Source organism: Sapajus apella, unplaced genomic scaffold (assembly GCF_009761245.1).
Source record: "Sapajus apella isolate SASKATOON/1434 unplaced genomic scaffold, GSC_monkey_1.0 scaffold4, whole genome shotgun sequence".
Taxonomy (NCBI): Eukaryota; Metazoa; Chordata; class Mammalia; order Primates; family Cebidae; genus Sapajus; species Sapajus apella.
The window spans coordinates 16749919-16775821 of NW_022436944.1; the positions used below are offsets into that span (position 1 = coordinate 16749919).

The 25903-nt window shown below is 36.4% G+C and overlaps 3 protein-coding genes across 10 annotated transcripts in view; 2 read left to right on the forward strand and 1 right to left on the reverse strand.

Annotated features, from left to right (window-relative positions):
• P2RY12 (purinergic receptor P2Y12) overlaps nucleotides 1-6559 on the forward strand; it is a 47032-nt gene extending 40473 nt beyond the window's left edge. For both annotated transcript variants that reach the window (XM_032263160.1, XM_032263168.1), the window contains exons 2-3: nucleotides 2605-2771; nucleotides 4571-6559. In XM_032263160.1, the coding sequence (XP_032119051.1) occupies nucleotides 4585-5613 (1029 nt within the window). In that variant the 5' untranslated portion in view covers nucleotides 2605-2771; nucleotides 4571-4584 and the 3' untranslated portion in view covers nucleotides 5614-6559. The remainder of the gene's footprint in view (nucleotides 1-2604; nucleotides 2772-4570) is intronic.
• The window catches only part of MED12L (mediator complex subunit 12L), a 363897-nt gene that overhangs the window by 93361 nt on the left and 244633 nt on the right, over nucleotides 1-25903 (reverse strand). The gene's annotated exons all lie outside the window — the stretch shown is intronic.
• Nucleotides 14018-15960, forward strand: P2RY13 (purinergic receptor P2Y13). The gene is made up of 2 exons (XM_032263147.1): nucleotides 14018-14098; nucleotides 14567-15960. The coding sequence occupies exons 1-2, from the start codon at nucleotides 14051-14053 to the stop codon at nucleotides 15581-15583; spliced, it is 1065 nt and encodes a 354-aa protein (XP_032119038.1). The 5' UTR covers nucleotides 14018-14050; the 3' UTR covers nucleotides 15584-15960.

The window sequence follows — 25903 nt, forward strand, 5'->3', positions numbered from 1 at the left end:
TATCTAACCTAAATTTCTATATTCCGATGGATAAAGCCAAGGTAGCAGACATAACTATGCACTGCTTTAAAATATGTGCCCTCAAACAAAATGTTCATTAATGTCAAAATGACCACATTTAGAACCATAGACCACTGGAACTAAAGCAGCCTAAGAGCTAATCAAACGTCATAATTATATCTCTACTCCCCTGCCCAGTTCCAAAAGACTACAGGGTTCAGAGTAAACCCATTTGAAGCAAACATTTTTCATATGAGCAGACTACTACCTTTAGTAGACTTGGTAAAATAAACAAACCAATTAAACCACTTAAGAGTAAAAATTCTGTTCATTTTTCTAATTCATCTCAATCACACAAAATAACCAAATCAACCAAAGCTAGCTATGCTCCCAATAGTAACACAAACTACAAACTGTATGTGTTGATATTATTTACAAATGAGAGATTAAAGCATATATAACTTGCTCTGCTTCTATTCATATGAAAATATGCTTCTATAACCTGAGATACTTTACACTTAAAGATTTTAGTCACTTTCAGCATTAAGTGGCCTAACTGGCAGCCTTCCTCCAAGGGAAAACTGTTAGCAGAGGTGGTTCGTAAATAGGTATGTGGTTGTGAGTTAAAAATCAGAGAAAAGATCAAGTTAATTTAGATCAAGAACTGAAGCCCTTCTTTTATCCCTCAAATCCCTACTGATAGCCCTTCTAGAGGTTTGGAAATATAAATTCTCAATAAGGTAGTATGATTTAAGTATCTTGAATTAGTTTTCCTTTAATGTGGCAGGTAGATTTGTTGAAAATAATCATGATTTTCTTATATAAGCCTTGTCTCATCTGATGGTCTTAGAAAAAGCATCAAAAATATGCTTTAGCATTTACAATTTGTTGTAAAGGCAAGAATGGTCTTTATTTTATTGAAATAGGTACAGCCCTCCCACACATGAAATTCACCTCTCACTCCTGGGCCTCTTAATGGGAGAGGAATTGAGGAGAGAATGTGACAGGGAAGATTCTCAGGTACAAAAATTCACAAATATAGATTCTAGAACGAGACAGCACAGGTCAGAATGGAGTCTCCATTTAACTTCACTGCTCTGCTCCTCAGTTCCCCTCATCCAGAGAATGAGGATGATACACTATTTCAGAGAATAGTTGAGATAATAAATTGACTTAATTCATGACAGTATAAGAAATTAATTAAACTCTGACAATTATTATTTGAAGTATATACAGCATAAAAGCTCTTTTTGAAGGTATAATTTTGAGTCTACAACAAATAAGGAAGGCTAAGATCTGTTTACAACAGTCATATTTAAAAATAACAATACAATCATTTCCAAGAGTTTAATATCAAATTAATTCCTCAAAGATGACCAACAGGTGGGGATTATGTCTGAAATGACTGAAATTAATAGCTTCATTTCAAGTTCTAAATAGCAATAAAATTCTTATGTCATTTAAATCAGTGGTCCTCACATTTGAGTGTCCTCATATTTGAGCATCAACGGAAGGCTCACTAAAATATAGGTGCGGGGTGGGTACCCCTGAGTTTTTGATTCACTCAGTTAGGCTGATGCCCAAAAATGTGCATTTCTAGCAAGTTCCCAAGTGATGCTGAGCTGCTGCTCTGCACTTCGAAAACCAGTGATGATATTTAACATGTAAAGAGACACACAAATACTCAAAATAGAAATAACAAAAATGTGTTCACAGCAAAGGCACCAACCCAAATGATTTCTACTGATAACAGAAGGACACTGCAGTTTGAGATACCAGGGGTGTGTGTTTCTACAAAGCAATATTCACATAAAGTTAAAGCAGCAAAACACTTTGCCCTTCAGTCTCACCCCTAATGTATCGTTTGCCCTTTTGGTTTCAAAGTTAAAGAACTGTATGTAATTGTGATACAAGGATGCCTTAATGTTATATTTTCCCCAAAACTCAAGTTAGGTAAAGAAACAAATATTGTTTGTTTATATTTAAATTCTATTCAAGAAAAGCATGAAGGACACTGTATATAAGCCTGGCAATGGCTACAACCGCTTTTCTAATGTAATTTTGGAATCTGCTAATTTATAATAAAAGGAAACTATTTCATCTACAAAGGAGTTAATCAAACACAGATTTAAAATAATGACATTATTAACCAAGGCAAAACAAAGGGCCAGAGACTTAACATCCTTAACTAGCACGCATTTTGAGTTAACGCAATTACTTGTTAAAAGAAAATACATCACCCAGTGTTGTACACAATATATTTCAGATAAATTAACCACCCAAGAAAGCAAGCTTAAAACCTTCTCCAGGAAGCAGACTTCCAAGGCTTGATCTCAAGTTGGATTTATCATTTGCATAGAAAATAACCATAACTCGAAGTTATAAATCATCTATGGAAGGTTTCAGAAAAAAGCTGCAAGATTTTAAATTGCTTTTTGAAAGGTGACTTCTCAGCCACCCTCATCCCACATTTCCCGGGAAATAAAAGCAGAAGTCCCAAAAAAGGACAGACAGAAATTCAGTGTCTGCATAGCTTTGAGCTCAGCTATGAAGACAATCTCTGATTGTGAAGCCCTCTCTTTCTCTCCTTCTATTTCTCTGTAGAGCACTCAGACTTTACTGATGAAAACTCAGGAAATTCTCTATCACAAAGAGGTTTGGCAACCAAACTAAGACATTAAAAGGAAAATACCAGATGCCACTCTGCAGGCTGCAAAAACTACTATTTTACTGGATACATTCAAATCCTCCAGAATCAACACAGTAATCAGGTAATGTTATTTCTATAAGTACTTGACAAATATATGTATTTACCCTCTGATGTGTGTGTACATTTTTCCAAGTTTCTCTTAAAATTATAAGCCTTAATAACTATCAATGCAAGCATGTATTTGGAATAAAAATTAAAATACAAGTCTAATTAATGATGCCAGAGACAATTGTTAGTTAAGATCTTCATTAAGAAAAATTACACAAACCATTGGAATAAAATACAAATGGTCTTAGTTACTTTGCCTCAAGTATAAAATGAGATTTAAATACAGATAAAGGGAGCTGAAATTCTCAATGTTAAGAATACTTGTTAAATAACTTACATACTATGCAAAATGTATATTCACAAAATTGAATTTCCAAAATTGTGAGGGATGAACTAAGACCATGCAGCAGTAGCAAGGAAGGTTAAAATCAGTGATCTGGTATTATAAAACACTAGATTTTGTTTAGTATTATTTTAAAGCACTAAGTAGGTGGAGAGGTGTTGAAAATTAAAGCCATACTGTGACAACATGATTCTTAATTATTTTCTTTCCATAATTAAAGACAGAAAAGAATTGTGCGGACATTTTGGGGAATGTAAGTGCCACATTCATTTATCTAAATATATTTTACGTGAAAGTTTTTTTTAATGTGTTATTTGTACTTTCAATATATCCTGATTATTAAGAATATTTTATATAGAACCAATTTCATTTATCTCTGATGAAATAAAAAGATTACAAACGTCACTTCAAATTTCTAAGATGTAGATGCCATACAGCATATTCGAGTCACTTGTTAGTTTTCTTTATAGCTGCCTATTGTGGTAATAACCTATATTTTATTTTAGCTACCATTACATACTCCATAAATCTAGCAAGTATGCCCCATTTTGAGGAATGCCAACTCATGACCATATATACACAAGCCATTTCTCTCTGTCTCTTATGTTTTTACTATTTTAAAATTTATACTGAATGATATTCAAGAAAATGTATGTAGCAATTTCAAATACACTGAGCAAAGTTAGAAATAAGATATACATAGGTTAAAATATTTGAAGGAGAATAATGAATCTCTGCAAGGCCAATTTCTGAATGACTGACTGAGCAATATACAAACAGGAATATCTTCCAAATATAAAGAAAAAAGGTTCAGGGTTTTTTTTGTTTGTTTTTTTTTTAACTGATTCAGTCTTTTATTCATTTAATAAGTTTCCCAAGAATAATTTATACTAATTTATTCCCCCTTTTTTTACTTTAGGCAATTATCTATCATTTCTCTATTTATTACGTTAGGCAACTATCTATCATTTCTCTATAATTCTAACAGGCAATTATCTATCATTTCTCTCTCAAATGCTTTGATGGTACTACAGTAAAAGAAGCTCAGGAATAATTACGGTGGGGGAAAGTGAATGTGAATAGAAACCAAAAAGCTAAAAGGCATGGAGGGGAAGATGGAGAAGAGTAAAGCACAACCCCATTATTTCTCTTCTAGCTTTTGCATATAAATATGAGTAAGCCATAAGTCAAAACATGCTTTAAGAGGCAAGCATTCAACAAATAAAAAATACAAAGCATCCATAACTTCACATATTATACTTCAGATCATTTCTCTTCAGCAGAGATGCAATATTTGCTGCAATGAAATATTTTAGGATTCAGTTTTCTGTGTTCCTACTAACTACTACAATGAAGATGAAAAACCTCAACTTTTAGAGAAGGCCATGTCCAAAAAATTACACACAGAGATAACAGCCAAAATTAACTACCTCAGGCTGAAAATAACCATCCTCTGTCTTGTTCTCTAGGTAACAAAGAAGAAATGCAAGCCATCGGCAATCTCACCTCTGTGCCTGGGAACACCAGTCTGTGCACCAGAGATTACAAAATCACCCAGGTCCTCTTCCCACTGCTCTACACCGTCCTGTTTTTTGTTGGACTCATCACAAATAGCCTGGCAATGAGGATTTTCTTTCAAATCCGGAGTAAATCAAACTTTATTATTTTTCTTAAGAACACAGTCATTTCTGATCTTCTTATGATTCTGACTTTTCCCTTCAAAATTCTTAGTGATGCCAAACTGGGAACAGGACCACTGAGAACCTTTGTGTGTCAAGTTACCTCTGTCATATTTTATTTTACAATGTATATCAGTATTTCATTCCTAGGACTGATAACCATCGATCGCTACCAGAAGACCACCAGGCCATTTAAAACATCCAACCCCAAAAATCTCTTGGGGGCTAAGATTCTCTCTGTTGTCATCTGGGCATTCATGTTCTTACTCTCTTTGCCTAACATGATTCTGACCAACAGGCGGCCGAGAGACAAGAATGTGAAGAAATGCTCTTTCCTTAAATCAGAGTTCGGTCTAGTCTGGCATGAAATAGTCAATTACATCTGTCAAGTCATTTTCTGGATTAATTTCTTAATTGTCATTGTATGCTATACACTCATTACAAATGAACTATACCGGTCATATGTAAGAACAAGGGGTGTAGGTAAAGTCCCCAGGAAAAAGGTGAATGTTAAAGTTTTCATTATCATTGCTGTATTCTTTATTTGTTTTGTTCCTTTCCATTTTGCCCGAATTCCTTACACCCTGAGCCAAACCCGGGACGTCTTTGACTGCGCCGCTGAAAATACTCTGTTCTATGTGAAAGAGAGCACTCTGTGGTTAACTTCCTTAAATGCATGCCTGGATCCATTCATCTATTTTTTCCTTTGCAAGTCCTTCAGAAATTCCTTGATAAGTATGCTGAAGTGCCCCAATTCAGCAGCATCTCTATCCCAGAACAACAGGGAAAAAAAACAGCATGGTGGTGACCTAAATGAAGAGACTCCAATGTAAACAAATTAACTGAGAAATATTTCAATCTCTTGGTGTTCAGAACTCATTAAAGCAAAGTGCTATGTAAAAATATTAACTGACGAAGAAGCAACTGAGTTAATAACAACGACTCTTAAAACAAGTAACAGAAGATTACAAAAGCAATTTTCATTTACCTTTCCAGTATGAAAAGCTATCTTAAAATACAGAAAAATAATCTAACCTGTAGCTGTACAGTAGCAAAACAAATGGCAGCCAATCGCCATGCAGTATGCAAAACTACGAAGTATTCATGTTTTGAAGAGTTTTGCCAAAATGAGTAATCATATATCTTCTGTAATTTTTTAAATACATTAATACTCATAATTTTATTTTTTCATAATCAACTAAGGAAGAATGATCAATTGGATATAATCTTGTTACCAAAAATGATTACTTAAAATGTATATATATTCTAGTCCCCTAACCAAATCATGACCTACTGGGATACTTATAAAAATTTAAGTAAGTGGGATACACAAAGAATAGTAACTATTAACTTTTAATTCTTAACAAAAATGTGAGGGATTTAAACTAATTGAAACTGTATTTCATTGGATTTAATTTTATGTTTATTAAGAAGAAATTTAAAGAAGATCTTTACAATAAAGATAAGAAATATCAGTCATTAAAATAAGGAGAGTTACTTTTATGATATTCTAACACTAAAAACTTCCCTAATTCTAAAGAAACTGGTTTTACTAATTTTTTATAACTTCAATAATACCATCACTGACACATTTATTAACTAGCTTCGAGAAAATAGCTGCTAATTGGGTTAATGAACATTTTACCTTAGTGAAAAAAATTAAATATGATTACAAAATTGCACAACATAACTACTTAGAAGAAAGTGACTGAACTGTTTGCAATTACTTGTTTGTATTGGTGTGTATACAAAATTTACATTAAACTCTAAATCACTCTTTGTTGTAATTTCTATGTTCAAAGATATTAGATACCATGACTCACCATATACAAGTACATCAAATCCATTTAAGAAAGAATTAATGCCAACACTTTTATTACATGTTATTGTGCAAAGTCTCTTCTGAAGATGACATCTCATTTCAGTAAGTTCAAGTGTAACAGGTCAGACTTATAACATGCAGTCTACTTCTACACAAGGCATATTCACTATTTTAATGTAAACAAAACATATAATACCTGTGGAAGTTTATCACTTTTCTCAATCTTATATGATCCACAGAGGTGATTCTCAAACAGAAGGAGAAACAGTGATCAATACCGAAATATAATGCCAGAAGAAATAAAAGGGTATATTGTTGTATAAAGCTCACCGAATTTTAATAATAATCACTTTTCTCCACTTTTTCTCTACAACCTCTGCTGAGTTCTATTTCAGTACGAAGCTGAACTCAGTTAACTACTAAGTGGTATTTACTTCCAAGCAGCCACATTTCCTCCAGCACCACTAAAAGTAAGCACTTAGTGTCAATGGAGAGACAGAGATAGTTCATATAGTATATACCCTATATACTGCTGGGATAAAAGCAATAGCAATTTTTGCTGTGTAGACTAGTACAGTTCACTCTAAAATCACATGCATAAATTTGTATGTTCTATAGGAATACCAGGATATTTGGGGTAGAAAGATAATCTAAAGATCAACTAACCTAACCTTCTTATTTTGCATGTAACAAAAATGAAAGGCAGACTCATTCCTTCACCCATCTAAGTCAGTGGTAGAGCATGCACTGAAACTGACTACTTCACAGTGTCATGAAGGGCAGATGTTGGGAGACTGCAGAGTGGACACAAACTACCCAAAAAATCTTTGTCACTGAGATGACAATTTCCAAAAGAGAGGAAATAAACAGAAATGCTAATAGTAATATGGTATTTTAGTAAAAATAACTGCAAAGTATTTGGAATTACCTGTTTTATGGGAATATATATATATATACACACACACATACACACACATACATATATATGTGTGTATATATATATATATATATACATGTGTGTGTGTGTGTACACACACACATACCATGAAAATTTTACATAAAACTCTAAAACCATGCTTTGTTGGGATTTCTTTATTGAAAAACCTTAGACATCATATACTCTTACATCAAACCAAACCCATTCAAGACAGTCTGAGAGTTTATTTACGGAGTGCTCATTATACATAAAACATGCCATTATCTCTAGTTTTTGGCATATAAATATACATCATAACCCCAAATTTCATGATGCTTTATTTTTTTAAATGAAGCCAAATTCTGTAGACTCAGGTCAAGATGTGAAGAGTTCAAAAGATGAGACAATAAAATGTAGTCTTGCCCATAGCCTCAGTGGCTTACAAGTCTTAAGGGTATTAATTACTGGCAGTTTTTCTCAGTGGTTTCTTACACAAAAGGTCTAAAGCAGGGTGTTGGCAAACTATAGCCTACAGACCAATTCCCAGCCAACTGCCTATTTTTGTACAGCTTGAAATTTAGGAATCTTTTGTTTTCATTTTTTTTGTTTGTAATTGTTATGGATACATAATAATTGTACATATTTATGGGAGTAGAACGATGGTTACCAGAGAGTCATGGAGAAAGAGGGGATAAAGAGTGGCTGGTAAATGAGTACAAAAATATAGCTAGCAAGAAGGATTAGGATCTACTGTTCAATAGCACAGCAGGATGACTACAGTTTAAAATTATGTATTGTATATTTCAAAGTAACTCAAAGAGTGGTTCCTAACAGAAAGAAAAGAATGCCTGCAGTGAGGGACTCCCAATAACCCTGATTTGATCATTACACATTGTATACTTGTATCAAATATCACGTGTACCCCTTTTCAAATGTTTGTAAAGAAAAAAAAAATCAAAAGAATAAAATTTCATGCCAAATGAAATTTATATGAAATTCAAGTTGCAATGTCCATAAATAAGGTTTTATTAGAACAAAACTATTTGGGTTTTATCCATGGCTGCTTTCATGCTATGACAAAGCTGAGTTGCTATGATGGAGACTGCATGGCTCACAAAACCTAAGTATTTTCTAACTGATTCTTTAAAAAAAAAAAAAAAAGAAGAAAGAAAAAAGTAGAAAGAAGAAGGAGGGGGAGGGGTGGACGACGACGACAACAACAGTGGCGGGGGCGGGCCTGGCACGGTGGCTCACGCCTGTAATCCCAACACTTTGGGAGGCCAAAGCAGGTGAATCACCTGATGCCAGGAGTTTGAGACCAGCCTGGCCAACATGGTGACGCCCTGTCTGTACTAAAAACATAAAAATTAGCTGGGCATGGTGGCAGATACCTGTGGTCCCAGCTACTCGGGAGGCTGAGGCAGGAAAATTGCCTGAGCCCGGAGGTTACAGTGAGCCGAGATCATGCCACTGCACTCCAGCCCAGGCGACATAGTGAGACTCCATCTCATAAATCAACCAATCAATCTCCCTCTCCCTGGACTAGTACTTTAAAAACAGGGGGTGGGGGGACCTTTTGTAAAAAAACTAACCCTCTTTTTGTATCCAGGTATTTCAGCCACTTTGCACTGAAAACAGCTGATCACTGTTCGCTGCCAACAAAGGTGTGATTACAATGCTGCCAGTGGGAACTAAAGATGTGTAAACATACTTAATAATCAACGGGTAGTGAGAAATCGCCTGTTTTTCTTTTAATGGGGCAAGAGCATGAAAAGCAATTTCCAGGAGAAATACAAATGGCAAAAAAATATGAAAGAACATATGATATCATCAATGAGCAAATAAATTTATATTTATATGGCATGGCTTTTTCACCTATAGGTTTACAAATTAATTTAAAAGGTTTCTGTGGCTTTTTCTTTTTTTCTTGATATGGAGTCTCACTCTGTCGCCCAGACTGGAGTGAAGTGCCACAATCTTGACTCACTGCCACATCTGCCTCCAGGGTTCGAGCAATTCTCTGCCTCAGTCTCCTGAGTAGCTAGGATTACAGGCACCCACCACCATGCCTGGCTAATTTTTGTATTTTTAGTAGAAATGGGGTTTCACCATCTTGGCCAGGCTGGTCTCGAACTCCTGATCTCGTGATTCACCTGCCTCGGCCTCCCAAAGTGCTAGGATTATAGGTGTGAGTCACCGCACCCGACCTTTTTGCTTTTTTTTTGAGAAGGAGTCTTGTTCTGTCACCAGGCTAGAGTGCAGGGGCACAATCTCAGCTCACTGCAACCTCCAACTCCCGGGTTCACGCAATTCTCCTGCCTCAGCCTCCCAAGTAGCTAGGACTATAAGGTGCGCGCCACCATGCCCAGCTAATTTTTGTATTTTTAGTAGACAGGGTTTCACTATGTTGGCCAGGATGGTCTCAATTTCCTGACCTTGTGACCACCCACCTCAGCCTCCCAAAGTGCTGGGATTACAGGTGTGAGCCACCACACCTGGCCTATAGCATTGTTTTTAATAGAGAAAAACTACTATTGCAAACAAACTACACACCCATCAGTAACAGCTTAACTATGGTAAATTTGTGTAGCATAACTGATTTTAAATTTGATTGGCATGTCACTAGAGAAATACAGATCAACACCACAATGAGATGCCACCTCACACCAGTAAGAATGGCTATTATGTAAAGTTAAAAAATAACAAATACTGGCGAGGTTGTGGAGAGAAGGGAATACTGACACACTACTGGTAGGAAAGTAAATCAGTTCAGCCACTGTGGAAAGCAGTCTGGCTTTTCTCAAAGGACTTAAAACAGAATTACCATTTGACCCAGCCATCACATGTTTGGGTATATACATAAAGGAACAGACATCGTCCTATCATAGAGACACATGCATGTGTATGTTCATCACAGCACTATTCACAACGGCCAAGACATGGAATCATCGTACATTCCCATGATTGGTAGACTGGATAAAGAAAATGTGGTACATATACACCATGGAATACTATGCAGCCACGCAAAAGAAAGAGATTGTGTCCTTTGCAATCAACACAGATAAAGCTGGAGGCCATTATTCTAAGCAAACTAACACAGGAACAGGAAACCAAGTACCACATGTTGACACCTATAAGTGGGAGCTAAACATTGAATTCATAGGGACACAAAGAAGGAAACAACAGACACCGGGGCCTACGCTGATTGTGGTGGGTGGGAGGAGAGTAAGGACTGAAAAGCTACCTATCCAGTACTATGCTTATTACTTGGATGACAAAATAATCTGTACACCAAGCCCCTACAACACACAATCTACCTACATAGCAAATCAGCACATGTATCCCTGAACCTAAAATAAAGTTAAAAAAAAAAATCAGGTCAGTCTACATGTACTAACATGGAATGAAACAAAAATCCAATATATAAATAAATGTAAATATATTTGTACACATACACATTGGTATGTACATGTAAGAATATTAACTTTCACTTTCTACTATATGTTTGTATTTCCATTTTTAAGCATATGATTTCCTTTTATAGTAAAAAATGTGAAATAGTAAACGTTTCAAATAGCAGTGAATTTATTGGCTACTTCTAGTTACATTTGGAGATTTTCTAATACTGATCTTATTTAGAAAAAACAGATTGCTACATTTATTAATAAAAAGTATAACTTATTTCAGCTTCTTATTACCACTTTTAGTCTTGTATGGAATTTTCACATAATCTGAGAAAGTACTGTGGTATACTTTGATGGGAAGTAAAAGTCTTTTCTATGAATAAAGAAGTATAGGAGTTCCCACTTCAATTTTCATCCCAAATGAAGACAAATACTTCCTCATCTTTTCGCATATTATTTATCTGTACTGGGCACTGGACTATCAATTTTGATCCAACTGAGAAATCTCAAAGGAGACGACAAATGGAAATAGTAGTTTATTCCTATGGCTAGAGACTGGTTTTTGTGACCTTTCATTTTATCTTCTTTGGTTCCTTTCTGATCACACTGCTTTGATCCAATTTACATGGTCAGAAAGTTTCAAAAGTCCGTTAAACTTTGTGGCTGATTGTTCCCTTCTCAGACATCAGGAACTTCCAGCTCAAGAACTCCAGAATTTGGCAAACAATTCCACTGTCACCCTATCTATGGCTTACTGGGAGGCAGGAGAGTGAGGCAGGTTCCAAACATGGACTCTGAAACCAGACAAACTGTGTGACTTTGCAGCAGGTTTAGGTTGCATGATTTTGGCAAAACGGCTTAACTTCTGCATTTCAATTTTTCTCAACTCTAAAAATAGGACCAATCCCTGGGGATTGTTGTAAGTATTAAATAATCACTTAAAACAGTATAGTTGGTGTGACTTTACTGATTTTAACTACATTTTCTTAGAGTCCTGTAGGATTTTAAATGTTTAGTTTATTCCCACTTGATAGGCTCCTAACTTCTGGGATCTTTCACTGTACCTTCTTTGATTCTTCTCTCCTTTTGTGAGACATCACCATATGTATGCACAACATTCCAATTTTCTTTCAATTTCATTTAACAAGAAACTTACATGATACCTACCACATGATAGACATTATTCTAAGCACTGTTGAATGTTCATTCATTTTATTCTTTTAACAACTGTGTAAAGCAAATACTATTATTTTTATTGTAAAAGTAAGGCAATCATTTCATAGTGAGCATATGCAGCTTGCCTAAGGTCACAAGAAAATAAAGAATTGGAAAAAGGAAATGAGCCCAGGCACTCTGGCTTCTAACCATTCTGATGAGCAGCTTATCCGCTATGCCCTCCCTAGCAGGCACTAGTACTGCTGTGAACTAAGGAAAAATCAGCTAACACATAAGAAGCATGAACATATAGAAATGAATGATCTATTGGATATTTACTATGGTCGAACACATTGACATCTACCACATTTAAAAGAATATATTTTCAAAACTCTAGAAACAGGCACCATAAGTCAGTTCCTCTTTGGAAAGTTTCCCACACTTCAGTGTTTTGAAATCTGACCAAAAGTGATTTCCAGTTTTCAGGTTATGAAATTATCCTGCACAGAATTTCTCTTGTTTAAAGGAAAACTATTCTAGATCTTCCTTTAGATTACAAATTTAGGGCTACAGAGAAATTTACAATTAATTTTATAGATTAAATTTCTCTACTTAAGAAATAAAGCATTTTTGTTTTCCTCTGCTGAGCAAACAAAAAGATATATGTTTATAAGATATACATGTATGCTCCATTACATTAATGAAATCTTAAATCTATACTCCCAAGGATTAATTTATTTGTCAAAGAGAAATTTTTCAAACTGTGCCATTACTGGGTAGTCTGATCAAAACCATCAGACATCGTATTGCCTCATATTTTAAAATGTCCAGCGACATTAAGTTTTTACTCTCAGAATCCAAAGCCAAGTCACCCAAAAGCTTCACGATCAACCAACACTACAGTCTTGTCTAACTCTATGGTACATTGTGGCACAAAAAGTGAAATGAAACTCACCATGGAGAACTCCACATCCTCCAAAAGATCTCCTAATTTCTGCTTTTCCTATGCCTACCTGGCAAGCAGATGTCTGCCATGGACAACAACTTTCTCTATGCAAAAGCAGTATTACATATTTTCAAACTTGAAGAGAGTTAAAGAAAAAGAATTTATAGATACTGGCCCAATGTTGATTGATGAAATTCCTTAAGTCTTTTGCACTCAAAATACACCAAATACAGAAAAGATTTCCAAAAATGGCTCTCTAACAAGTAAAAGAGCATAATATCTGGATTTGCAATCACTCCCATGGCAATGAGTGGCTAACATTTTTTAATACTTCCAATATGTCAAGCACTACTCCAGGCAATCAATTCATTCTTAATAACAGGGTGAGATAGATTCTATTTTCAAACCCATTACACAGATGAAGAAATTGAGACACAGAGCTGTTGAATCATTTGTCTATAATCTAATCTCAATTAATTGGTGGAACTGGAATTCTAACTCCAAAAACCAGGGTCCAATAGTCTTCAACTGTTAGAAAACATCATGTTAACTCTCAGATCCCAAAACCAGAAGACTAAGACAAATATCTACAAAAATAAACATATCATCCCCCTGAACACAAATCACTGGAAAATCTAGTTTACAAGGATGCAGAAGATGATTCTGTCCAATTTTAGATAAAGTCATTCTCCTGCTTGATTGTAATTTGGGACTACTTTCTTCATCTTTCTATCTCCCACTATATACAAGAAGCACTCAAAAAGTTCACTGAACATGCAGATCAAGAAGATAAACTTCAAGAAAGTTATGATGAGAAAATTTAAAGATAATTTCAAATAAGCTTCTTTATTCAAGTCACAGATTTACAGCATGAAAGTTTGACTAAAAGAGCATATTAGCAAATCCCCCAAAGGTTTGAATATGAAGATGTTCTAATGGGTCACATTACAAAAGTAAAAATAAGGAAGGAAATCCACTATAAGAAAGCAGAACACTTACTTCACACTCTCTTTTGTGGGCTGAACCAATGACTGCTGCAATAAGACGACACAGAGAACGGAGTATCTTCCCGAAGGTGAATTTTAATTTTTTATTATGAGTGTGTTTGCTTATATAAAAGGTAGAACATGCTTAAGGGGAAAAATAGTACTTTAAAGTTAATAATCTTCAAACCATAGTTTATGAGCATAAGGAATTACATAATTTACAGCAATCTGATGTATTAGTAATAATTATGTATTATTGTCTCTCAAACAGAGTTTTCTTCTATGGCTAACAGTAGCACCTGTGAATGAGGTAGAACCTGTTCTTTGGATTTCACAAGGATGTGAAAGTAATGGTGCTGCTAAAAGTACCAAAAATATATTGTATGCTTTAAAAATTCTAGCCAGAAACTATTTTCCTTCTCATCTATTGAAAGTGTTGGATAAATGCAAGATGTTAATACACTATGAACCCAAAGTCTGTTTTTAAAAAATAGCATTTGCAAATCATGAAGAGTTTTTTGTTTTCCTTTGTTTGTATAAATGTTTATTTGTAACAGGTGACATTGGAAACAATGAACACCACAGTGATGCAAGGCTTCAACGGGTCTGAGCGGTGCCCCAGAGACACTCGGATAGTACAGCTGGTATTCCCGGCTCTCTATACAGTGGTTTTCTTCACCGGCATCCTGCTGAACACTTTGGCTCTGTGGGTGTTTGTTCACATCCCCAGCTCCTCCACCTTCATCATCTACCTCAAAAACACTTTGGTGGCTGACTTGATAATGACACTCATGCTTCCTTTCAAAATCCTCTCTGACTCACACCTGGCACCCTGGCAGCTCAGAGGTTTCGTGTGTCGTTTCTCTTCGGTGATATTTTATGAGACCATGTATGTGGGCATCGTACTGTTAGGTCTCATAGCCTTTGACAGATTCCTCAAGATCAATAGACCTTTGAGAAATGTTTTCCTTAAAAAAACTGTTTTTGCAAAAACTGTCTCAATCTTCACCTGGTGTTCTTTGTTCCTCATCTCTCTGCCAAATATTATCTTGAGCAACAAGGAAGCAACACCATCGTCTGTGAAAAAGTGTGCCTCCTTAAAGGGGCCTCTGGGGCTGAAATGGCATCAAATAGTAAATAACATATCCCAGTTTATTTTCTGGACTGTTTTTGTCCTAATGCTTGTGTTTTATGTGGTTATTGCAAAAAAAGTATACGATTCTTATAAAAAGTCCAAAAGTAAGGACAGAAAACACAACAAAAAGCTGGAAGGCAAAGTATTTGTTGTCGTGGCTGTCTTCTTTGTGTGTTTTGCTCCATTTCATTTTGCCAGAGTTCCATATACTCATAGTCAAACCAACAACAAGACTGACTGCAGGATGCAAAATCAACTGTTTATTGCTAAAGAAACAACTCTCTTTTTGGCAGCAACTAACATTTGTATGGATCCCTTAATATACATATTCTTATGTAAAAAATTCACAGAAAGACTACCATGTATGCGAGAGAGAAAGACCATAGCATCAAGCCAAGAGAATCAGAGCAGTCAGACAGACAACATAACCTTAGGCTGACAACTGTACATATGGTTAACTTATATTTATTGCTGAGACTTCAGTAGATAATGTGGAAATCAAATTTAACCAATAAAAAAGATTGGGACAAATGCCCTCTTGTATTTTATCATCCTGGTATACAGAAAAGATTACATAAATTTTAACTCCACATAGATGTATTCATAAGCTGAATGAACCATTACTAAGAAAAAGCAACAGGATACAAATGGCCACTAGAAGTCTCTATTTCTAGGGCATTCACTAACACTGGAAAAGATTAAAGAGAAATGTATATCCCTGCAAACCTCCCCTCCAAACACCTTCTCACATTCTTTTACACAATTCACACAACACTACTGCTTTTGTGCCCCTTAAATGTAGATATGTGCTGATTTTTTTGAAAAAAAGGGCCAACTCCTGAAGTTCATTGTTGAAAACTGCAGCCAGGGGTTGAAAGGGCAGATCTGAAGAGTCTGAGGAACTGAAGTGGGTCAGCAAGTCCTCTGAAATCCTGGGTAAAGAATTTTCTCCTAACCATTACAAACAGATTGTTTCACATTACAACAATACACCATCACAGGCACAAGCACCATTATTAAGCCACTTTTCTTATCCCTTAAGTGTATATAATTCAAGTATGAGAATGCTATGTTACTATTCTTTGGAATTCTCCTTCTGTCCAGCAAATACTCTTATGATGGTTAAACATGCCACCTATTCACCAAAGCCTTCCTGGGCCACAATCCCTACACCCCTGCCCCTCCCTCTGGTTAAAAATAATTACTTCTTCTGTTTGGGTGTGTGATAGGGTTCTCAACGCAGATTCCCCTTTTCTAATTAACACCCCCTAAAAATGTTAAAGCTTCTTGAGAGGCAGACATGCCAGGTTTTCTTGGTATCTCCCACAATACGCCCTATAGTCCATGGTCTATAGATGTTTTAAATAGAATTGCTATTCTCGATACATATAAAGATGTAATTGTTGACCCATAATCAGTAACATCCATATTGGGAGATTTTTCAAAGGATGATGATCTGCTTATACTTATTTAACATGGTATTTTTTCTTGCATCTTTTGTGATTCAAAAAATAAAATGTAACTTTCTGAAATGATGGTTAATGGTCTATATCTTCAAAAAAAAAAAAAAAAGAGTCTATATCTTCTAGAGAAAATACACAAAGGAGTAGTCAAGCTCTGTAAACGTGCCACGAGCTCCAACACAACCATCATAAGGTGAAGCCCACATTTTCTTCCACAGCCTCAAAGGCCCTAGAACTTGCCTACCTTTCTGGCCTCACCTCCTAACTACTTACCCATCTCTTGAACTTTACACTTATATAAATTTCTAATTGTTAGAATATGCCATTCTCCATTTTTGCCCCTGCATATGTGTATTTCCCTCTGGTACACTTGGAAGCCTCTTATCCATTGTGAAACCCTATGTTGCCATCACATAGTCCATAAAATCTTACCTGGCCAACATCTCACCATCACCTGAAACCCAATCACTCCCTCCTCTGTATGCTGTCACAACTATATTGTTAAACTTATCACACTGCATTGTAATTACTTCCTGACATTTGCATCTACTCTTTTAATAACCTATGTTTATTATTGAAAGCAGAGACTGTTTCATTGTGCAATCAATAAATGTTTGTTAAAATAAAGCCCATTTGGTTTATTTTATGTACTAGAGAAGCAAAGGGGGAGCCAATTCTCATTGATGTTTTTATTATCCAAAGACAATATAAATTTCTTGAAATGAAAGCTCAGGCTCTCTCCAGCTGCTCTCCTATAACATGTAAGTAGGGCCTGAAAATTGTGGTGCTCTTGGGTTCACTAGTGAACGATCATGAAAACAACAGGATCATGGAATAACCACATCCAAAGTTTTAAAGCTATTGATGAAATCCTTTAGCTATGCACTGTTGATAATGGTTAAGTAAAATTTGTAACTACAGCATATAGCAATCACAAAAATTCTTCTTTAGAAAGTACTCTTGATGTCTGATCTTCATTCTTTCCAATAAAGGAATTAAATAGTCATCACTATTAGGGATGTCACTAAATCTGTATTATCTTGACTGAGAACATTACACAATTACAAGTAGACTATAATCTTGTAAGTAACTGCATCCAAGCTTGTTAAATAACCAGGTATGTTTAGTGCTATAACCTATGTATTTTGCCTCTAATGACATTTTCAATCTCTATTTAATGTGGGTACACCTAAAGTATACAATTTTTTAAAACGACCTTTCAAGATAAAATTCAAAGAGTAAATCTGTCTTCCATAAATACAAATACTTCATTCCATTATAATATTCCACTCAAAGGCAGAGTGCCTGATCTGTAGAATAAAATAATCTATTTTATCAAGAACTTGGTGAAAAGACATATTAGAGATACCCTAAAATAACATTCAAAAAATGAAAAACTTCTGAAACCAGTAATCATCAATACTCAAGTCCAAAGTATTTTTAAAAACAAGATGCCACAATATAGCCATAAATGATACACCAAAAACAATAAAAGAAAATAGCAGCTTTGATTGACAGAATATGTGAGCTTTGAATACAAAGGCTTCTGTCAAATGTTAAAATGTAATCATTTGTACAAACAAATAGGGTAAGATCTTCCCAATAACTTTAAGGAAAACAGGGGGCTGAAGGGAGTGCAGTTCCCACACATAGAAAAATTCTTGAGAAACCAAGAAGGAACCCTGTAAAGGGGAAGGATGAGGCAGAGAAACGGTGAGATTTTCAAATCATGGAAGCCAAAGGCAGATAAAGTCATTACATCATAAACTACAAAATAATTATTCAATCTTATTAATCCCATTATTTCATATATTCCATATCCATTTAAAAGCTTTTTACAACTTTCCAAGTTACAAAAGTTATACCTTTCATAACTTTCCAAGGTATTTTTCCTAAAAATACTTAACCCTTACCCCAACATCAACTGTATTCCTCCAGCAAGTTAATAGATCAAAGTTCACATGGATCTAACAGAATATCCAGAGCAAAAAAAAAAACCCAAAGCAAGTATCATCTATTATTTAAGAAAACACATACTTAGAAGACAGTAGCCCTACTAAGCAAAGTGCAGAATTTACAAATCATTTGAAGTACCTAGAAACACATCTCAATATTTTAAATTTTACATGGAAACCAAATGTAGGTAATATGAATACAGAACACATGAGCTATATTAGTAAGCAAATTTTAGTGGCTACCAGGGTCAGCTGGAGGGATTCTTAAAATACAGATTCCTGGCAGGGCACAGTGGCTCACGCCTGTAATCCCAGTACTTTGGGAGGCCAAGGCAGGTGGATTATGAGGTCAGGAGATCGAGACCATCCTGGCTAACATGGTGAAACCCTGGCTCTACTAAAAATACAAAAAAACTAGTCAGGTGTGGTAGCACATGTCTGTAGCCCCAGCTACTTGGGAGGCTGAGGCAGGAGAATCGCTTGAACCTGGGAGGCAGAGGTTACAGTGAGCCGAAATCATGCCACTGTACTTCCAGCATGGGTGACAGAGCGAGACTCTATCTTAAAAAAAAAAAAAAAAAAAAAGATTTCTAGATTCATCAAAAAGACAAAAGCAACACATCTATCTCTTTTAACACTCCCTGGCAGGCTATGAAATGCTTATTATCTTCATTTTAGAGATCAAGAAGTTGAGAAATAGAAAGGCTAAGTAACTTGCATGAGGTCATAGAGCTTGCAATCTGCAGGAATGGGGCTAATTCAAACTGTGGTTTCTAAGCCCATATTCTTAACCACTGTATTTACAACCTCAGATCTAATGTTCTCAAGAGAAGTCACAATTCTAGTCTCCCATGCTATATTTGCTATTATTTATAAAACTTCTGTAGCCACCCCCATGCTCCCTGACCCCACAAAAACAATACATTTCTGTGTAGGTAGTAACCAGCCCAGATGCTGCCAGGTAATAGGTAATAAGCCCTGACCTAGAGGCTAACAAGAACCTCCCAGGACCCTACCCAGGCAGCTCACACTCATTTCCTGAATGCCTGCTGTGTGCCAGGCTCTTTACAAAGATCATGATCTTTCTAATTCTTACTACAATCTTATAAGACAGATACTACATGGCTCTCTAGTTAAAAATGGGAACAAACTGAAGCATAAAGCAAACATACACCTTGCCCATGGTGCACATCACTCACCAACAAATGGGGCAGAGCTGGGACTGAAACCCAGGCAGGTGGTCTCAAGACCAGCAACTCAACTGCTCTGGTCACCACCTCTCTGTCATGTCAGTCAGACTGAGCAGAATTCCTCAAAGGCCCCACTTAGGGAGAATAAGGAGAAGGCTTCTTAGAGGGGAAGAGAGAAGTCTCAACATGAGTGGGCTTTAACAACCCTAGGGGTATGAATGGTGCCATCGTGGCACCTATTACTTCAGGGGTCCCTCCAGCACTTGAGAGCTCAGGGGGAGTAAAATCCCCAAGAGTGAATTCATTTGTTCGTTGAGCCAGTCATTCCTTCATCATCAACTTGGGTACAGGGCCTTTTGCCTCTCTAGAAGGTGAACACTGATGAGGAACACAGATTATAATGACTGGAGACATGATAAGAGGTGTGAGAGACATACCACCGAAGTTCAAAGGAACAGGTAATTAATTCCACATGGAGAAAATGAAGAAGGGCTCACAGGAGATGGAAATTTGAACTGGAACTTGAAGAAAACAGAACATTCAAAAGGAAACCCTGCAGCAGAATTAGCAGTTTCAAGGCAGGCTCAGGTAGGAGTGGAACTGTGCTGTGGTTGGAGCGTGAAGGTTGCAGGAGACCTGAGCCTGCGTACATGGCATAGGAAATACATTTGGGACGAGACGCAGGAGTGTAGAGCCAAGCACTGTATTGGGGCATCCAGTCTTCACTAATGAGTCACTGAAGGTTTCTAAGGTGAAGAACCACTTATTCCAGGCTGTGCATTAGGAAAATCAATTGGCCAACTACAGGATGACTCTAGACTGAAGGAAGAGCCAGTAAGGCCAGGTCAATTAAAGAGGTCTTCCATCTATGCAGGAAAGAGCCATGGGGAAAACATGTGACATGGATCTTCTAGACATACTCAGGAAAAAGGGTTTTAAGTTCAGAGTCCAAGACCACTGAACATGGAGGACTATATAAAACATGTGGTTAATATGTAAGATATATTAGCAATGGGACCCATAAAGCTCCATCCCCTTCTCCAATTGAGGGCTGGCTTCTTTCAGGATTATTAGTTGAAGGATTTCCTAGATCATCATCACGGAAGCAGATTTGGGGTATGTTCCACTTGAGGCATCAGGGAGAGAGCTAGGATCAAAGAGCCCACAGCTGGGCGAAAACGTGGACCAAGGTTCCAAAAATGGGACTAGATTAGAGGCAGAGGGAGTAATCTTTTTTGAGACAGGGAGAGAAAAAGGAATGAGATGAGAACCCCAGAGGTCATACTGCACAAGTCTCATGGTCAGAACAAAGAAGACGAGGAGCAAGGGATGATGCCTTGGAATTGGGAGGAGCAGACAGTGTTAGTGAATTAAAAGGAGAAACAGGAAGTCTAGTGTACTGAATACCAAGGAACAAGAGAGACTCAAGGAGGAAGTGATGGTCAACAGAATCATACACTCTGAAGAGGTCAAAAGTGATGAATCTGCAACTATAAGGTCAATGGTAACTGTGAGGAGGAGGTGGGGGTGAGCTCCAGTTTGTGAATGGGAAGTGAGGACGCAGAAGCAACTCTTACCTTCCCATAATGGACAAGTCAGTTTAAAAGAGTTCCATGGGGACAGATGCAGTGGCTCACATCTATAATCTCAGTACTTTGGGAGGCCAAGGCGGGTGGATTGCTTGAGTCCAGAAGTTTGAGACCAGCCTGGGCAACATGGTGAAACCTCAACTCTACAAAAAATACCAAAAAAAAAAAACCCACTGCACTCCAGTCTGGATGACAGAGCAAGACCCTGTCTCAAAAGACTTCCTTGGAAAAACAAAACAGCTTTTATATTAGCTAGGCTTTTCCCAGGGATTTCTATGAGCATGTAGAACAGTTCCTTCCTATGCTACGATGTGCACAGTGAATATGCTCCATGTGAAATAGCAAACAAAGAAGTCCAAATCAAATGACTGGGTGTAACCACACAGGCAAGAGAACCCAGCGTTGGTCAGAAATTGGGTGTACCAATATTTTGGATATCCACATAACCTGGGTTTCGGCTTCCTTGCCTCCATTCTCATCTGATTATGAAGTCCTCATAGAAAAAAACAAGATGGGGAAGAAAGGAAGCAGGGAGAAGATGAGACATGGGGACACTAAGAAAATGGCAGGAATGGAAGTTGAGACAATTGGGAGGAGTGATAAAAGAGAAAGAAAAAGGCAAGATAATATGAAAGAGAAAGGAAACTAAATTTAAGACCTAAAGAGGTAAATCAGTTCTTTTAAAAAAAATTATATAACTTCCTCAGCATGTGAACTTTTGCCACTCTTGCAATACAACTCAAACTGACAAATATAACATACTGAGGCATAATAACAGAATATCCACCTTTATTTTTGAGCTTCAGTTTAAATGTTAGATGCTTGTATATGACTTTACTTACTGTCTTAAGCAACTATAACTAATGTTTTCTGAAGGCTTTTATAACTTTGGGGTTTTTTAATATTAGCTTTATGTATTGACTTTATATCGCATATACATACATTTCACTAGTCTTTAAATCTTTGTCTTTTTATTCTATTTAACTCTACAACTGAGTTTTCTAAGTCCAAAAATGCCCAAACTATGAGTGAATGAAGCTTTAACCTGAACACAATAACTCTACTGAGACAACCTCCCTTCTCTCCTCATATATGCTAACCTGAGCTTTTATAGACTCCCACAATTTCAGATAATCTGGAATAAAGAAGTCCAAATTTCCTCCTTTACAGGAAAAGTAACTTTCAAAAAAGATTATAAAATGTGTTTCAAGTGATCATCAGTTTGTCACTAACAGGAAACCAGGAGCTTTCTAAAAGAAACCAAAATTATGGACGTATCTTAACTTCTGAGTTGAGGCATATCATTCCAACTCTACCATGCATAGAGACTCCCATTCATTCACTTGCTCTCCCTTCACCTTCTGACAAAAGACAAAGTGCTCCTGTTCCTTCAAATGCCAACCAACTTCCAAACACTGTGAAATTACCCTGTATGTATTTACCCTGAGTAGATTAACTCATTTAAGCTTTACATCCCTACATGGCAGGCATTCCCATGCTCATTTTCAGAAGAAGAAATGCCTTACCCAAAGTAAAAAAGCTTTACTAAATGGATATGCTCCAAATTGGAGTTTACCTGACCCCAGTCACTAGTCTTGTCACAGCTGGACACTGCCTCTCACTCAAGCAAGATTTACAAAGCAAGGAGACAGATTAAGTTGCCCAGCATAGGAAGGATTATCAATAAGAGGGCAATAGTCAGAAATGCAGCCTTATCTCCAGACTCAATCTCCAAACCATCCCCCTTCCCTTTAATCAAATGAAGTTCTCATACCAGAGAAAGGTAAGTGTTTTTCACATAAAGCAGACCTGACAGATACAAATCATTTCAAATGACAGATTAAACACAGTAATTCAAGCATAAGGACCCAATGATACCAATCTTGTCAAAGGACTGACTATTAAAGGGTTTGTAATAATTATACTTAGCACAAATTCTCAGCTACTGGATGTTGAGCCACAATTAGAATGACTTGTGTACAAAGATAAAACAGTAAGATTTGGGCAAAGATTTTACCATCATTCTTGTTATGTGTTCAGCGACATGGAAAACACCAACATGGGCATTAAAGGGAGATCACCTTGAGCTATGTTGCAATTAGATCCCTGCTTGCCTTTCTTTTGTAATAATGAGTTACTATACTATAAATGACTATGATGCCCTGTATATGTGCATTTTCCCTGAAGAAGAAATAGATACATCTGAGATTAGAGATAGAGAAAAATGAGATTATAACACAAATACTATGCCTACCAACACTGGAAGGAAACACTGTCCCTAGGTCCACACCAATGCAGAAAAGCCGAAGTGAGGAAAACGTCACATGCCATGGAGAAACCACTAGAAGACCAAAGTAAGCCTTGGTAATACATTTGCCCAATGTCTCATGCCAAAAAAATGAGAATTCAGATTCCTAAGAGTTCATTTTAGGACTGAGAAAGGCTTATGAGTAATCTTACCGCATTTTAATTTCTTCAAAGATGTGACACTCTTTCCCGTGAGCGCCTTGTCTCTTAAGAATATATTTTGAAAAATCATAAAGATTGAGGGAATTCTCATTTGAATTTCTGTGTCTAAACCAAGACTCCCCATTTTACAGACCATGAGGTCAAGAGAAATCAATTGAGTCAACCTATATCCCAAAGAAAAAGTGAGTTTGGTTCTATCAACCTTGCAATTAGTAATATATGAACCAGGCCTATGTCCAAAAACAAGATTATAGATACTCTTATTTTACTTCAAAATTTCAAACTCCAATGCAGACTTTGGGCTAATATGTCCAAATTGTCTCAGAAACATTTAAGTATCCCCTTGCTACATGTCCCACAGAAGGGACCTAGCAAACACAGAATGAACCGATTTTCAAAAACCAAGGAGATTAAATAAAAAGTAAAAAAGAGGGACTCAGTAAAGAATAAAAGATTCTTATAAGACAGTAAAACAGAATTCAGTGTGTGCTCATTAAAGAATTTCACATCAAAAAAAATTCTAAAATATTGGGAAATTGTCAAAATTTTAATGCAGGCTAAGTATTTTAAAATATTGTTTCAATGATAATCTCTTGACTGACAATAATATTGTGATTAGGTAAGAGAATATCCTTGTTCTTGGGAAACATATAATATGTAGAAGTAGTTAAGGGTGATATATTTGTCCCAACAACAGCAGGCAGCTTCAAATACATCCCCTCAAAAGCAGGTGTGCTGGGGTGGGGAAGAGTATATGTGAAAACAGCAACAATTTATAAATCTAGATGAAATCTAGTTGAACAATTCTTTCAATTTGTTCATAGGCTTAGTTTCTTTAAAAATAATGTTAAAAGGAAAAAAACGCCCTATTTTAAAAACAAAACAAAATTTTTTAAAGTTTTGTGGTGGCAGGCAGGCAGGCAGGCAGGCAGACACACACACACACACACACACACACACACACACACACACACACACACACACACCCCCAAAGATGTTCTGTACTTAAAATAAATTGGAGGTTTATAATGGCTAAACAAAACTATTAAAAGAGTGCCCCACAACTAACAAGATTTTCCAATGAAGTATACATGGAATTATTGCTATAAAGATCCCTGGGGCTTTTATGAAATGTGAGACTTGCTATAAAAACCAGCAGGAAAAAAATCATGCAGGTTTACCTTTCGATTATGTGAATAATAATAAAGTTATGGGCTGGCTGTTAGCTGCTCTTTTCATTAAAGTGTTACATTTTTTTCATGACTAAACATGTATTATTTCCCTTTTTGAATGTTAAATAAGACCAGATTTCACAAGTCCCAACTTGACACTGGCATATACACTTTCAGACTAAAGCATAAAGGCTGTCTCATGTTAACTTTTTCGTTACTATACTAAATTTGCACTGCCAACCAACGAAACACTGAAATACACCAAGCTAGCTGTTATGCCACTGTCCCGGGACATGTTGCTTACAGAGGTATTGAAAAAGAAAAAAGCACATTCTATCCCAAGCCCACCTCAGGAGAAAAAGGGGCCACCTACTGTAGGGAAGGGATATCACCTTATTTCCTACTTAAAACCATCACACACAAAGTTAAAGATGCTTCATTATGTCGCCGGAAAATTTCACAGGTCTTTCTTCACACTTAGAAAGGTTTATAATAACCCTTTCACAGTAGGCCCCTCCCTTTTTTCAAAGGGCTTTATTCTTATAACAGAAGCCTGTCAAATATCTGTCAGAATAAGCTCCATTCTATGATTTTATACACATCACTGGAAATGTGGGGTGATAATCCTCAGAACTTGCAGCAAAGTTCTTTGCTCAACATGCTTTTAAAGGAGGCCACAAGAGATGCTTTTTCCTTTGACTGATGCTTTTAGTACCTGACAGTTAGTTGTTCTGGCAGTAAAATGTCAAATTATGGGCAGTACCTCATTTGTAATTTGTGAATCCTAATGAAAAATGGCAAAAAGTTCAACATAAGAAGGACAAGTCTCCCAAACTAAAGTCTGCATAGCATAACTCTTCTACTCAAAATGCAACAAACTGGCATCAAAAAAAAAAAAAAAAAAAAAAAGAAAGAAAGAAA

Bases quoted from the DNA above. Each gene is read 5' to 3' on its own strand.
- P2RY13 (XM_032263147.1), top strand. From the start codon at position 14,051: ATGACTGCTGCAATAAGACGACACAGAGAACGGAGTATCTTCCCGAAG. The intron at 14,099-14,566 runs GTGAATTTTAAT...TATTTGTAACAG, and splicing joins AACGGAGTATCTTCCCGAAG to GTGACATTGGAAACAATGAA.